This window comes from Sciurus carolinensis, chromosome 4 (genome assembly GCF_902686445.1).
Source record: "Sciurus carolinensis chromosome 4, mSciCar1.2, whole genome shotgun sequence".
NCBI classification, from domain to species: Eukaryota; Metazoa; Chordata; class Mammalia; order Rodentia; family Sciuridae; genus Sciurus; species Sciurus carolinensis.
In genome coordinates this window covers 170,127,587-170,143,207 of record NC_062216.1, presented here as the reverse complement: position 1 = coordinate 170,143,207, position 15,621 = coordinate 170,127,587, and the positions used below count along the sequence as shown (strand labels likewise).

The 15,621-nt window shown below is 48.2% G+C and overlaps 1 protein-coding gene across 8 annotated transcripts in view; it reads left to right on the top strand.

Annotated features, from left to right (window-relative positions):
- Nucleotides 1-4,387: 4,387 nt before the first annotated feature.
- Nucleotides 4,388-15,621, top strand: part of Cenpm (centromere protein M) — a 35,109-nt gene continuing 23,875 nt past the window's right edge. The window contains exons 1-5 of one of the 8 annotated variants that reach the window (XM_047549935.1): nt 4,388-4,513; nt 5,046-5,125; nt 10,153-10,245; nt 11,983-12,062; nt 13,026-13,117. In XM_047549935.1, the coding sequence (XP_047405891.1) occupies nt 4,457-4,513; nt 5,046-5,125; nt 10,153-10,245; nt 11,983-12,062; nt 13,026-13,117 (402 nt within the window). In that variant the 5' untranslated portion in view covers nt 4,388-4,456. The other 7 variants (XM_047549932.1, XM_047549939.1, XM_047549937.1 and 4 more) reach the window with 7 other exon arrangements.

Here is a 15,621-nt window from a genome sequence, read left to right as displayed (position 1 = left end):
GAGCTGGAATTCAGAGCAAAGGGGTGGGGTTGGGAGTGCAGGGTCCACCCCCAAGCCTGGATCCTCCCCCTTGGGCTGTAGAGGGAGTGTCTGCTAGGCACCTGGCACCCAGTGAGCACTCCGCAAATAGCAGTGGTTACTGTCTCAGGAGGGAAGAGCAGCCACTGGGGTCTGCAGGGCGGGAAAGAGGCTTCAAGGGACTCCCAGAGAGTTCATTCCCAGAAACCTGAAGACAGGCAGGTGCAGAAGACTCTGGATGAAGTGCTTCAGGATCCTCAGTATTCCACCCCACAGAGACCCCGAGAGCTGGGATCATCTGGGGGCCCTGCAAGGGTGGTGAGTCCTCTCCAGCATATGAGAGGAAAGGAGGTGATTTTGTTTACAGGAGGATTTTTTAAATTCAGGTGTAAGGTACATGTGGTAAAATGCTCAAATTTCAAGCAATGGATTTTTATCTGCATATACACCTGAGCAACCACCATCCATATCAAGGTATAGAATACCTCCATCTCCCCAGACAGGTCCCTCCTCTTACCAGTGAATACTCCCACCCTCAGGGTGGGGGGTGTAGCTCAGGGGTAGAGCACACGCAGAGGTCCCAGGTTCAATCCTCAACTATGGCTTTGCCTGCATTTGGGTTTCAGGTAAATGGAATCCATATCAGGCATTCTTTCACGCCAAGCATAATGTTTTCCAGATTCAATGTTGAGTGTGTCAGTCTACCACAATTTGTTTATTTGTTCACTGAAGGACATATGGGTTGTCTCCAGGGTGGGACTATGATGTCACAGTACTTAACAGTTTGGTGTGGGAGGGCAGAGAGGAGTTGGGGGGAGGGTTACAGCAGGGAGTCATGGGGACAGAGAGACTGGTGAGAACATGAGGTTAAGGGCATAATTCTATATATTGGGCCCACTGTACTGATCTCACATGCTTTCATTTTTAAAAAGCAATTTACCTGCAGCCTGGCCTGCCTCAAGTCCATGGGATATGTTCCACTCCTCAGCAAATTACCTGTTATTTGCCAGAGAAATGCAGGACCCCAAATACTAAGAAGAACACAAGTTACCCTGAAAGAGGGACCTTTTGTAACCCTGACTCAGACCAGATCCCAAAATTCAGAAAGATAAGGATAATTCCCCCTAACCATAAAATCCATGATGTACAGAACAGCAGTTTTCAGACTGTGCCTAACCCTGAGTTACTCCATTTTATAAAGTAGTAGTTTGGGGCTGGGGAGATAGCTCAGTTGGTAGAGTGCTTGCCTCCTCAAGCACAAGGCCCTGGGTTCAATCCCCAGCACCGCAAAAAAAAAAAAAAAAAAAAAAAAAAAAAAAAAAAAAAAAGGAGTAGTTTGCATTTTTGAGTACAAGTGCCCAGGTAGAATGACTCCATACCTTGTTTATACAAGTAAACAGTCACCACCTGCCTGGCAAAACCATAAAGCACAAACTTATGAATAAATAAATCATGCTAATGAAAATACTACTTATGAACTTATCAAATTAATTAGAAGCACATGGATGCATGGGTATGTCAAACTCATATTGGGAAAACCAGACCCTAGGAGCGTATCAAACATAACAGGCCACCAAATGAAACAACCCTCTTACCAATAAAAGGAGGAGTACTTCAAGATTGGACATCGCAATACACTGACCCCAACACCCTGCCCGCTCTGGATGTTCACAACACAAGACCCTAACTAAGGCTTGGGTCTGACCTTCCTGCCAATCCCTATCCTTCATCAGAGTATGGGGCCTACACACAACTGTCTTCTATTCCCCTGCCCATGTGATAACTACCAACTCACCTTTGGCATTTCAATCAATTATCGACTCCCCAGCGAAGGGCAGTACAGGCTCCCCAGGGACATTTAATGCACCTCCATCTGGGCACCTTCACCTGTTGCTCCCTGGCTGATCCCCGGCTGGCTCTCATCCACTCTACTACCATCACTTTTTGTTATCTGCCTCTAATAAGTCCCTGAGGCAACAGGACACCTCTGCAGTCCGGGTCCCCGGTGCCCAGGATGAGGCCTGGCCCAAGGCAGACACTCAGCACCTGTTGTTTTGAATGGGTCTCAATTGGCTCCTCCTGGAAAGCTCTGACCAGGTTCCAAAGTTTTTCCATGGCCTTTGACTCTTTAAGGGTGTCATGCATCTGGTTTTCGTGTCTGTTCTAGCCTTGTCTCCTCCCACTTTCATGCCATCTGTCTTGCCAGTCCTTAGAAGTGCCAGGAGTATTCCCCACTGAGGTCTTTGTACTTCATTCTGCCTAAAGCCTCTTCTCCATTATACTTATTAGGTTCCTCTCTTACTGACTCAGACCTCTGCTCAAAATGCCACCTTTGTAGAGATGTCTCCCCTGACCTGAAGTAACTTCTTCCCATCTGTCACTCTTCCAGCCTGCTTTACTTGATCCTCATAGTGCTTACTGCTCCCTGACTCTCGGGGAGTCCCCTCCACACCCCATGCCAATAGAAATGAAAACTCCATTTGTGCTGAGGGCAGGGGCTCCTTGAAGCCATTTACTTTCTGCACCAAGTAAGACAACTGGCTTAGTATGCAGTAAGAAGGATTTAGTGCACACAGGGACATGCCTTTGTTCTTTCAGATATCACAACACTGAGTGCCTTCTCATCATGGGCTGTCTTCCTCATCACAGGGTTGATCAGTAATGTCTGGTTTGTCTGTTACTTCCACCATGGGGCTGGAACTGATGAACAATGACTAACTGCTGAGAACAGATGAATGGATATAAGTCAATTCATTCATTCAACAAATATTTATTGAGCAACCACTATGTATCAGGCACTTTTTAGAGTGCTGAGCATAAAAAGTGTGAAGTCTCTGACCTACACTCTAGTTGGAGAGACAAGTAATTACACTGTTGAGAGAAGCAATCTGCTATGGTCCTGCATGTTTCTTGCTGGGTATGCCAAGAAAGCAAGATCCTGATAGCTGCTTATATAGACATTTCTCAGGGTGGAGTTTGAAGAAAGGAACCTTAAAGGATGAGTTGCTGGCTCCCCCTGGATAAAGAACAGGCATGCTTACCACTCACTATAATGCCTTCCATGATGGGCCCTTCATGGGGCTTGTAGAACGTGGGGAAATAACCCAAACTTGAAACTGTAACTACTGCTTTTACAAAATAATCAAGTTCTTCATCTCTTACCCAGCATTTCATGTCTTCTGCCAGAATCCATGAAATAGTAAAGGATTACACTGTTAGTTTGTAAGTGGGATAAAATCTCAAATGGAGTCCTTGATAATGACATGTGAAGTGGAGATCAGTGCTACAGAAAAAATAGAGAAAAAACAGAAAAGAGGAATAGCAGGCTTGGGGATATAGTGGTAGGGTACTTGCCTAGCATGTGTCCCTGGGTTCAAATCCCAAACACTGAACAAGAAAGGAGTGGGATCTAGTGTATGGAGGAGCTGCTATTTTGCAATTTCTTTCAGGTCTGGGGATTGAACCCACAGCCTATTGCATGCTAGGCAAGTGCTTTGCCATTAGGCTACAACCCAGTCCATGTGGCTTACAATTTTAAGTAAGGGCTTTATGATAAGGTGACATTAGAGCAGAAATATAAATAAAGTGAGACTGGGAAGCAAGCCATGTGACTACTTGGGAGAAGGGCATTTCAGACAAAGTGAACAGCAGGGGCAATAGTCCTGGGGTAGGAGGACACTTGGAATTTTCAGGAACAGCATAGTGGATGGTGTGGTGGGAAGATGTATCAGAAGGAAAAGAGCAGATGATGAGATCAGGGAAATTGTCAGGGACTAGAACACAATGAGACTGGGAGGTCACTTCAGGAGTTTGCAGCACTGAAAAGGGAACCATTGGTGCAAGTTTTGATCAGTGGTCTGCCCTTGTGTCCATTTTAAAAGGGTGATTGCTGTGTGGAAAATAGCAGGCGGCCCTGGGGATCAGTGAAAGCGGTTACAGTAGTCCCAGTGCTGACAACAGATGGCAATGGCTCAGTGCTGGTCATGACAGTGGAAGTAGTGAGAAGTGGTCAGTTTCAGATACAGTTTAAGACTAGAATCAACAAGTTTGCTGTCAGATTGAATGAGGGGAGTGAAGAAGAATGAAGAGTAACCTCAAGCTTTAGTTCTGAGCAACCCCAGGAATGGAGTCAGCTAAGATGGGAAAGACATAGGAGGAGCAGATCTGGAAGGAATCAAGAGTGCCTTGAACAAGTACGAATGAAAAAAAGTGAAATAAGCGTGGAACGAAAGGCCTGCTCAGAGCCTTAGATACCTCGGGCCAATGCGGAACCCTCAGAAAAGGAGGTAGCGGTTCCTTTAAGAATGCTCCGCCTCGCCCCTCGAAGCACCGCCCAGAGAGGGCCACGTGCCCCTCCGCCACGATTTAGGGGAGGAACTCAGTACGGTTTGAAAGTCTGGCGCGCGTCGCGGAGGGGACGATTCGGCTGCGACCGAAGATGTCGGTGTTAAAGCCGCTGGACAAGCTGCCCGCCCTGAACACGGCCACCGGCTTGGTAGGTGTCGGCGATCCCGTTTCCCCGGGGGGGCCTTCCCTCCTGGGCTGCGCTCAAGCCCACTGGCTTCGGCCCTTTCCCATCCGAGGCGCGCGCTATTCCCGCGGTAGGCGGGAGAGCCGCGCTCTGAACCAATCGGAGTAGCGGCTCTCCGAGGCTGATGTACACATCTACCAATAGATGCGCAGCGTGTCTTTCCCACCTCGTGATTGGCCGGGCGAGTGGGCGGGTGCCCGCACGCCTGGCAGGGCGCCCTCGCTGGATCTTGCTTTCCGCACAACTTAAGCTCTGGCCTCGGGTAGAGGTCGGGCAGTCCGTGGGACTATGGGAGTCGGTGGTAGGTGCGGTGCATACTGGCCAGGAGCGGGCCCAAACTTCAGACCCCCCGCTGGGATCCTCTTCTCGGGAAAGGACCTCCTCCCAGCTATCCTCGGGCTGTGACCGGATCCCCCAGGGAGGGGTTCCCGGAGCAGGGTTCTCCAGAGGAATTGCCCTGCCCAGGTCTCACCCTAGCACTTTTCTCCCTGGGCAGCTGGTGGGCACGGAGGATGCTCTCCTGCAGCAGCTGGCAGACTCGATGCTCAAAGAGGACTGCGCGTCCGAGCTGAGGGTGTAAGTAGCTGAGACTGTGCCAGAACTCTGGGAGGGAGGGAGAGAGGAGGGAGCCTCCGAGGCGGGGCCTGCCAGCCACCTCCTCCCAGCCTCCAGCAGCCCTCACTGAGCCTGCCCGCCCACCGGAAGCTGGTTGGTACACCTCGCAGGGGACCCACTTGAGCACCCCACCCATCACTGTCGCAAAACTGTTGTTTTGCTCTTAGTTATCTATGAACAGAAAGGATCACCTCCACCTCTTGGTTCACTGGTTTCTTTTGCTTTTTTTTTCCTCTCCTCATCTGAGGCGCCTGGGATTTGAACTTCGGCCCTTGCGCATGCTAGGCGAGCGCTCTCCAAAACGAGCTGTTTCTTTGGCTCCAGTTCACTGGTTTCTTATCTGACACCTCCATGGAGTGAGCAGCAACTGGCACAGAGTAGATGCTTAATTAATAATTGCTGAATTAATCGGGTAAATTCAAGATTCAAGAAAGATTTCCAGGGCGCAGCAGCTGTGAACACCTATAACCCCAGCCACTCTGGAGGCTGAAGCAGGAGACTCCAAAGTTAAAGACCAGTGTGGGCAACTTAGGGAAACCCTGTCTCAAATTTTGAATTTTTTTTTATAAGGGTAGAGGATGAAGCTCAATGGTAGAGTGTTCCTGGATTCAATCCCTAGTACCACACACACACACACACACACACACACACACACAACTAGAAGAAAAAGAAGAAAAATGTTGAGGGGAGCAAATGCTAGAAATGTATGAGGGTAGTGAAACGGAAGGTAAGAGTTTCCCAGTAAGCATAGTGAAATGAAGCTGAACCACAAAATTATCTTCCCGGAAAAACCTAGTGAAATGAATTGGAAAATAGCAAAAATGAGCCAACTTCATAGGCTGCAAAAAATTCTGGCATGTTTTGCCTACTAACCTATTCCCACAACAAAATTATGAAAATTCTTTAGTACCCCCAAACTTGGAGAAAAGGTAACCAAAAAAGTGCATTTTGATTTCCTTTTTCTAACTGGAAGGAAGCAGAAACAGCTGCTGTTCTACATCAAGTGACTGAAAATGTGTGTCATTCACCCTGATAGATAAGGCCCAGTGGACTGTGTTGATGGAGAATGGTTCAAATCCGGAAGGTATTTCCTCAGTGGGAATGGGAATGTCTTTTACTAGGCAGAATAAACCCTGCAACAGCACTTTCAAAATTCTCTGAGGGAGTGTAATCTTTTCCCTCTGTGTAAAGATTGTTTTCAGGTCTGTCTGTGCTCCCTGCATCTCACCAGGCCTCTCACTATAGTAAACACAATAACCCATAGTCTCAAACTTATAGCTCAGAAATGAAAAGGATTTCTTTTTTTTTTTTTTAAATTTCATACCTCAAGTTGAACACAGGGTTGCTTAACTGCTGAACCACATTCCCAGCCCTATTTTATATTTTATTTAGAGACAGGGTCTCACTAAGTTGCTTAGGGCATCGCTAAGTTGCTGAGGCTGACTTTGAACTCTCAATCCCCCTGCCTCAACCTCCCAAGCCGCTGGGATTACAGGTGTGCATCACTGTGCCTGCTGGAAAAGGATTTTTAAAAATTCATTTAGCCAGGTGTGGTGATATACACCAGTGGTCCCAGCTGCTTAAGAGGCCGTAGCAGGAGGATTGCTTAAGCCCAGGAATTCAAGGCCAACCTAGGCAACACAGGGAGCTCTGACTCTGAAAAAAAATAAATAAAAATCCATTTAATTAGTATCAGAGTAAATGGAAAATACAGAAAAAAAAATTCCTACATTTAATAAAAATAAGATGGAAAAAGCGGGGCTGGGGATATAGCTCAGTTGGTAAAATGCTTGCCTCATAAGCACAAGGCCCTGGGTTCGATCCCCAGCACCAAAAAAAGAAAAGATGGAAAAAGCTGTTATGGGAATCATTGCAAAAAGAGGGAAGGGGCAAGTCACATGACATACAAATATCCATGAGGAACCCACTCTGGAAAAATTACAGAAAAAGAAAAAATTCCTCTGAGTGCCCTGGATAATGGAGAAATTTAATAATAAAGTTAATTTTTAAAGAAATATTCATCTGGGAGCTGTGGCACATATCTAATGTCAGGGACTCAGGAGTCTGAAGCAGGAGGATCTCAAGTTCAAGGCCACCCTGGGCAACTTAAACCCTATCTATCTCAAAAATAAAAAAGGGCTGGAGATGTAGCTTAGTCAGAGTGTGCCCCAGGGTTTGATCCTCTGAACCTCCAAAAAAAAAAGAAAAGAAAGAAACATACAAAGACCAACTGGAAAACAGCAGAGGAAATGGGAAGCTGAGGAGGGCCAGAAGGGCCAAAAAATGACTCTGTTTGAGGTTTAGCTAATAAACACACTAATAAACACACAGAGACTGGCAGAGTGGATGTGGGTGAAAACCTATCTGGCAAAGAAGGCTCGAGAGAAATGGCAAAAGCATCCAAAGGTATAATAGCATTTTCTGAAATGAATAAAAAGTTGAATTTGTCCATTAAAAGGGGAATGTATTTTAGTTACAGGAAAAGTAGGTGTGGAATACAGAATACTTGATGTCAGTTGTAGCCTAGTTATGTTATCAAACTAAAAGAGTAAATAATTCTTCAGACTTTTCGGCTGGAAAAGCAAATCGCCTGGATGGTCATCTGTTCACTCTGTTGCCATGTGTTTCCAGTTTCCGAGTTTGTAGCACACAGCAGTAATTAAGATGGTACTTCTTGGGCTGGGGTTGTGGCTCAGTGGGGGAGCACTTGCCTAGCACGTGTGAGGCACTAGGTTTGATTCTCAGCACCACGTATAAGTAAATAAAATAAAGGTCCACTGACAACTAAAAATTTTTTTTAAAAATTGTACTTCTTGATCTCATGCTGTTGTGTAGGGCCATGTGACTGGTTCTGACCAGTGAGTTGTGCACAAAAATGAGTGTCTCTTCAGTACTGCAGCATTCAATTGCTAGTAAAAGAATTCCCCTTGGCCCTTTACCTCCCCCATAGCAACCAGCAGTGTTCCAGAGTGGCAGCTTCATCAGCCTGGGTCCAGTTACAGTTAGAGCAAAATATAGATGTATATAGAAACTAACAACAATAATAATGAAGCATAAATATGCATTCATAAGTCATGACCAACTGGTAAGATAAAGTGTAAGAATGTTAATTTTCTTACTTTTCATAATAGAGTATCAATCCAATATAGATAAAATTGAAACATAGTTAAAAATGGTATCAATTAACCTGGCACAGTGGCATTCCTAGTGATTTAGGAGGCCAAGGCAGGAGGATGGCAAATGGCAAATTTGAAGCCAGCCTGGGTAACTTGGCAAGACCTCATCTCAAAATAAAGGGGTTTGGAATGTAGGTCAGTGGTGAAGTGTTCCTCAGTTCAATCCCCAGTTACCCTCCTGCCACACACCAATGGCGTCAACTTATTTTTCTTCACAGTCTGTTTTTATTTCTTACATGTTTTATTTTGCAGTAGTGGAGATGCAAGTCAGGGCCTCGTGCATGCTAGGCAAGCATTCTGCCCCTGAGCTACATTCCCTGTTGCATACTCTTTGATTAAGCTCTTTTAGGGAACAGTCTCTTTTGATTAAAAAAATAGCCTTGAGCTGGGGCTGTAGCTTAGTGGCAGAGTGCTTGCCTAGCATGTGTGAGGAACTGGGTTCAGTCCTTAGCACCGCATAAAAATAAACATAAAATAAAGGCATGCTGTTCATCTACAACTACCAAAAAAAAAATCTAAAAAAAAAAAAAAAAAAAAAAAATAGCCTAGGGTTGGGGATGTACTTAGTTGGTAGAGTACTTACCTTGCATGCACAAGGCCCTGAGTTCAATTCCCAGCACCATGAATAAATCAGTAAATAAATAAATAGCCTATCCAAAGTTCATCTATTTTTCCATTTCTTTCTTTCTTTCTTTTTTTTTGCTTCTGTTCCATTTAAATTAATGCTGTTATTCCATTTTTTAGATTATACTATTGTCTGAATGTATATACATTATATACATGAAGAGATGTTTGCTAAAATGTTCTAATAGTAATTTTTAGGTGACTGACTTTGGGGTATATGTGAATATTTTAAACTTGTATTTTTTTTGTACTTTTTGCTATTTCTCCATTTCTTAAACTATAGTCTGGTGAAGGAGGAGATGGGTAATACAAATATGTGGAAATGGGCAGAAGTAGAGGCTTTAAGAACAACCTTTGGGCACAGGGTGCAGCTCAGTGGTGGAGCACTTGCCTAGCATGCTCTAGGCCCTGAGTTCCATCCCCAGCATCAAAAAAAAAAAAAAAAAAGAAAGAAAGAAAGAAAGAAAGAAAACCCAGAGACCAACCCCAGAGTAGAAGTACTTGCCCAGGGTCACATAGGTTGGCAGTTGACAGAACTCGGACTTGTGCCCACATCTGTCTCAAAAGGGGTTCATTCTTACCTCCTAAACGTCACAGCCCAACACCCCCTCTTCTGAGATGGGCCTCCCTCGGCACACAGTGACCTCCCCAGCCCTGCACCATGTGCCATGCACCTCGCCACATCCTCTCACCATGGTGGTTACTGAACAAACCCCTTTTCTAGCATGGGGAATTGGGCAGGAGTGATGTGGGTAGGGTGGGATTTGTTTCACCTCTGTGCCCCTTCAAGAAGTCTTGCCTGACTGGGTATGGGGGTGCACCCATGCAATCCAGCAGCTTGGGGGGCTGAGGCAGGAGGATCGCCAGTCCAAGACCAGCCTCAGCAACTCAGTGAGGCCCTAAGCAACTCAGTGAGACCCTGTCTCAAAATTAAAGAATCAAAAAAGGACTGGGGATGTGGCTCAGTGGTTGAGTGCTCCTACGTTCAGTCCCCGGTACATACATACATACATAAATAAACAAACAAACAAACAAACAAACAAATAAATAAATAATCTTCCCTGCAGAGTATCTGGTGAATAGGTGAGGAGCCCTTGACATCCTCTTCCCCTCTGAAGGGCAGTGGGCACGAACAGTCGCTGTGAGTGGGTGGATTTGTCTTTAATCCTGTGATTTCCTGTTTTTTAGCCACTTGGCAAAGTCCCTCCCTTTACCGTCCAATGTGAATCGGCCTCGAATCGACCTGATTGTGTTCGTGATTAACCTTCATAGCAAATACAGGTAGGAACCAGAGGACGGGGACCTGAGAACTCGACCAGCATGACTTGGGAGTGTGCTGGGACAGTGACCTTACTTGTGATAGGAAGGGATGAGGCAGTGAGAGGTTGCCCGAGTCAGCCTAGAGGGCAGGGAGGAAGAAGCTGGTGGGCAGTGAGTGCAGTGTTTAGGAGACCCTGACAAATCCCACGGTGCCCTCTGCTCATTTAACCCTCTGAACACTACTCTGCACTCCCAACAGCAGGCACAGCAATGAACAAAGCAGACCACTCTCATCCACTGGGAGGAGACTGGACTTTGGAAAGGACAGTTAGAGTACCTGAGATGTGGACTGTAAAGAGGAAAACACTGGGCTGTGGGCTGTGGGCTAACCCAAACAAGACCTCTGACAGCCAGGCCTTAGGTGTGGAAGGTCAAGGTAGACTTTTTGGTGGAGGTAACATCTAAATCGCCACCTGAGAGTCAGTCAGGTAAAGATGGGAGTGAGCCCCTCCAGGAATGGCTGGCTGAGGTTAGGCAAGGACCAGGGTCCAGCACAGAGACCAGCACAGACATCTAGTGAGATGGTAGGGGCTGAGGGGAGGCTGTGTTGGAGACACCCGGAAGCCCAGGAGCGCAGAGACAGTGGATACATCTAGCATCGGGAGGAGGTCTAGACCTCACTGCCCAGCTAGTTGGAAATGGTCAGCAGTGGGAGAAAGAGAAAGAGTTGCGAACTAGCATGATGACTTATAATAGTGAAAACCTGGAATCCACTAAATGCCATCACTGGGAAAATTGAACATGGTGCACTGTGTACTCATTCTAAGGAACTTATCCGTTCCACGCATTTGTATTAGTCAGTTTCACATCAGTACAACAAACTTCCAAGACGGATGCCAGGCCCAGTGGTGCCCACCTATAATCCCAGCTACTCGGGAGGCTGAGGCAGGAGAATTGCAAATTCAAGGCCAAACTAGGCAATTTAGCAAGGTCCTGTCTTAAAATAAAGGGCTGGGAATATAGCTCAGGGGTGGATAGAGCTCTTAGCCCTTGGTTCCATCCCTACTACTGCAAAAAGAAAGGAAGGGAGGAAGGGAAAGAGGTTTATTTTGTCTCAGTTCTGTAGGTCCAAGGTTGAGGGACCACATCTGGTAATGACCTTCTTGATGGCAGAGTCCCAAGACACTCACCAGAGAAAGGGAACACATGTGTGTCTTCCTGGGCTTTGTCACTCTTATAAAACACCAGGATTCATTCCTGGGGCCTCACCCTGCCCACCGTATCTAATGTAATCACCTTCCAAAGCCTTGCCTCTAGCACCATGGCCACATGAAGTCTTAGGGACATCCTCAAACAATATCCCAGTGACAGCACAGCAGTACTGATAATGAGTTTGATGATGTGTGGGGTCCAAAGAGTAAACGTCTATTCATACCACCATAATGCATCTGAAAAACATTCTGAAAGAATTACACCCCAACTGATGGCAGCAGCTCCCTCCAGGGAGTTGGGCGTGGAGGGCAGTCTGAGAAGGGCTTGTGCTTTCTGTGTGCGCCCATATTTACTAATTGACTGCTCCACACACGGGAGCCCCTTTTAAACATTAGTTATAAAAAATTAAGGTCAGGGTATTCTTCCAGGCTGTTTTCCTGTCCCCTTCCTCTTATTCTCTGACCTCTTGGATCAGAGAAACAGGGGTATCTACTGTCTCCATTGTGAATTTGCCCGCCTCTGGTTTGTTTTCTTGCCCTTGCCCAGTCTGCAGCACGTGCAGGAGTCCCTGCGCCATGTGGACGCCAGCTTCTTCCTGGGGAGGGTGTGCTTCCTTAGCACAGGTGGTAAGTACCCCCCTCACCTACCACCCGCCCCGAGACAGCCGGCAGGGGTAGCGTCCTTGCGGGCAGCCTGGCTGATGACTGTCACTGCAGGCCCTGGGGGGACATGACTTGAGGACCTGACTGCTGTCAGTCTTTCTATCAGTGAATCTGAGCAGATAGTTCTGCTGGTGCTCGCAGTTGCCTGCTGGCTTCCTGCAGCTTTCAGAGTGAAATCCAGACTCCCCTAAAGACACAAAGTGTTTTGCAGTTTGGCCTCTGCCTTCTTGTTGAGTGTCGCCTCCTGTTATTCTCATTCTTTGGTTCAGCTCTAGTTCTCTGAAAAAGTCCTGTGGTTTCTGAGACTTTGTAATATTAACGGTGCAAATGGTAATGCCGACCTTCATGGGGCTCGCCCTGTGCCCGAGACTGTTGTAGTTTTCCAGGTCATTGACCTTCGAGGTTGGTATTATCCTGTGTTATAACTGAGCAGACTGGTCATGAAGTTAGGTGACTGGCCCAGAGCCCATAGCTCCACGGTGGTGGAGCTGAGAGTCACACGGGAGACAGTCCCAGCCAGGGCCCGTCCCTCCATGGCTGCTGCCGGAGTCTCTCCCGTCCTTTGTTCCTCTTTCTAGTCCCTCCAGAAAACTCAAAACTGAGTCCTGGTGTCCCCTCCTGCACCAGGGACATATGTGACCTGTCTGCCTCTCTTAACTGAACCTGGAGGGCAGTGCTTGGCACAGGTCACGCTTGCTGAGCTCCGAGGAGCCGGGCTCCCAGTTCTCTGATGCCACACCGGGTGGGCAGGGGCTCTGGCTGCCCTCACTGCATATGTTACGATCTCCCACCCATTCGAGCTGATTTGATGGTGCAACAGGATTGTCACCCATGGGCCAGTTAAGAAACTGACACCCGAGGGGGCTGCTGATGACTGTGCCCGGCTCTTCCTGGGCACTGCCTGCAGCGCTCTTGGCCTCTTGGCAGCTGGGCAGGAGCACCACTGCAGCATTCACCGGAACACGGTGCTGAAGCTGGCCCACACCTACCGAAGCCCCCTGCTCTTCTGTGACCTGGAGGTGAGGACTCTTACCACAGTGGCTGATGTTACACTCGGGCGTGGGGAAGGGTCGGTCGTACACCGTGGGAACATCAGGAATGCTCATCGCAGGGTCACTGAGGACCAGGTGAGGTGGCCCCTGGTGTGTAGGGGTACCTGAGGTCCTGGTTTAAGTCCTGGCCTCTCTGCTCACTGACTGACCTGAAGTGGGTTATCCTAAGCCTCAAGGTACACCAGTGTGAAATGGGTTGGAGGCCAGTCTCGGTCACTTGTTGCCAGGCTTTTTCTTTTCTCAGTGTCTCTGTCCTTGTAAGTCCTGTTTGTGTATTCGTGGGTCCTTATTGACCTCTCACTCTTCTGCCTATGACACCAGGGACCGGGTCTCTCATTGCCCAGTGCATCCTGTATCTCCTTGACAGAATGCCCAGCGCCACCCTTGCCTCCCTGGTTGTAGGCCTCGTCCAGTCTCAGACAGGGCAGGGTCCCAGCAGGCCACAGGGGTGTTGCCGAGCGGGTGGCGTGCGGGGGTGGGATGCACACGTGTGGGTTCCGCCCTGCTGGCCCCCACCGGTGTCTCCCAGGTGAGCGCGAGTGTTGCGCCTGGGCCTCTCACACGGAGGAGACTTGGCAGAAGTCTCTGTGCTCCCTCTGCAGGGTGTGGAGGGCCAGTGGGCTGCTCCCACCAGGCCTGCTCTGTTGCTCGGGGTATCTGTCCCTGGGTTTTGAGGTTCATTCTGAAGATTCATGTTTTTGCTGTTCTGGGTCTGACACCTTTTCCCAGAGATAAAGTATGTGATGCAGAGAGAACTGAGTGCTCAAGAACACTCCCCACCAGCTGGCCCAGGGATCTGTCAACCCCTCTGCTTTGGGGGCAGAATTCAGGTGATCTGGGAACTTGGATAAGAAAAAAAAAAAAAAAAAAAAAAAACTTCTTTTTTTCCTCTACTAACTTCTAAGTGAACTGGAGCGTGGAGGACACAGGGAAGAACGTGAGTAGGGATAGCACAGCGTCAGCCTTCACCAGTGGACATGGCGGCCTTTACAGGTCACCGTAGCATTGGCAGACCTGGCTCTTTGACCTGCCCCCTGCGTCACCCTAGACTAGTGCAGCGACCAGTTTGCGTACTACTCTATCACAAATTTGTTTTTCACATTTGACAACTATTTTTAGGACCCCTGACTAGGTCAGTGCTCTGACCTCACAGATGGCACCATGAGGCCCCTGTGCACCTGCAGGGCCTCCCTCCAGGCTTTCCTTCCAGCAAAGCTCTGAGAAAACAGACTGAGAAGAGGCTCCTGCTCGCAGTCACAGGGCTAGTAAGTTGGCCCAGCCACTTAGTATACAGCTGTCCCCATCATAGCCTGCTGTTGTGACCTTGAGCCAGTCACCTCTCCCTCGGAGCCTCAGTTTTCTTACCTCTCATTGAGGGGGCATCTTTGCCCCACAATTCACGCACACGCGGATGCCCTAGTGCCTGCCAGCCTGAGGTAGGTGCAGTTGTGCGTGTGGCCACGAGATGGCAGGCCACACTAGGTCCTGGGTTCCCTTCTAGCCTGAAACCGGCTGTGGCTGACTTGGTGGGAAGCAGAGGCCCCAGCCTGTTTCCAGTGGGAAGGGGTTGCGGACATGCCCGCTGACTGCATCCTTCAAATGAAGCCCCAGAGCTGGTCTGTCGCATCCCCACCCGCTTCTGCATAATCAAGTCTGAGCCTTGCCAGGATCTGAGGCACAGCCGGGTTTCCTAGCCCCTTATAGAGGGGGAAGCACTCGGAGGTGTGTGATTTGCCCAGCAGAACAAACGCCCAGGTCTGCTGGTTGGGCCTGTGCTGATGCCTGAGGCAGACGTTGGTCCTGCCCTCTCGGAATTTAGTAAGATGAGGATTTGCTGAGTGTTTGAAGCCTGGTGTAGAATTAAGTCATTTTTTCCTGTACATCATGGGCAAAGTCGTGACTGTGGTCAGACTTGGTTTTGGGTCCTTGTCTCAATGTGAGGCGTGGGTGGTAGGAGGCAGCCACGAGCCCAAGCTAGCGATGGATTTCGGGCAGAGGCCACAGAACATGCAGCAGGAGGATTTATTCTACAAATACTCCCCACCTATGTGCAGTGTGCCGAGCACAGCTCTAGGCACCAAGGATTCTGCATAGAGCAAGACAGTAAAAATTCCCAGGACCAGGCACCTGTAGTCCCAGCTACTCAAGAACCTGAGGCAAGAGGATGGCTTTAGCTAGGTTTTTGAAACCATTCTGGGCAACATAGTGATACCCTGCCTCAAAAAATCCTGACTCTGTTCTAGTCAAGAAAGCAGAGATGGTAAAGAAATAGAATGCAGAGTTGGGCAAGGTGGCACACACCTGTAACACTAGTGACTCAGGAGGCCCAGGCGGGAGGTTCTCAAGTTCAAGGTCAGCCTCTGTAACTCAGTGAGAACCTGTCTCAAAATAAAAAAAAAAAAGAGCTGGGGATGTGGCTCAGTGGTAGAACAACTCTGTTCAATTTCTAGTACCACCCCCCCCCCAAAAAA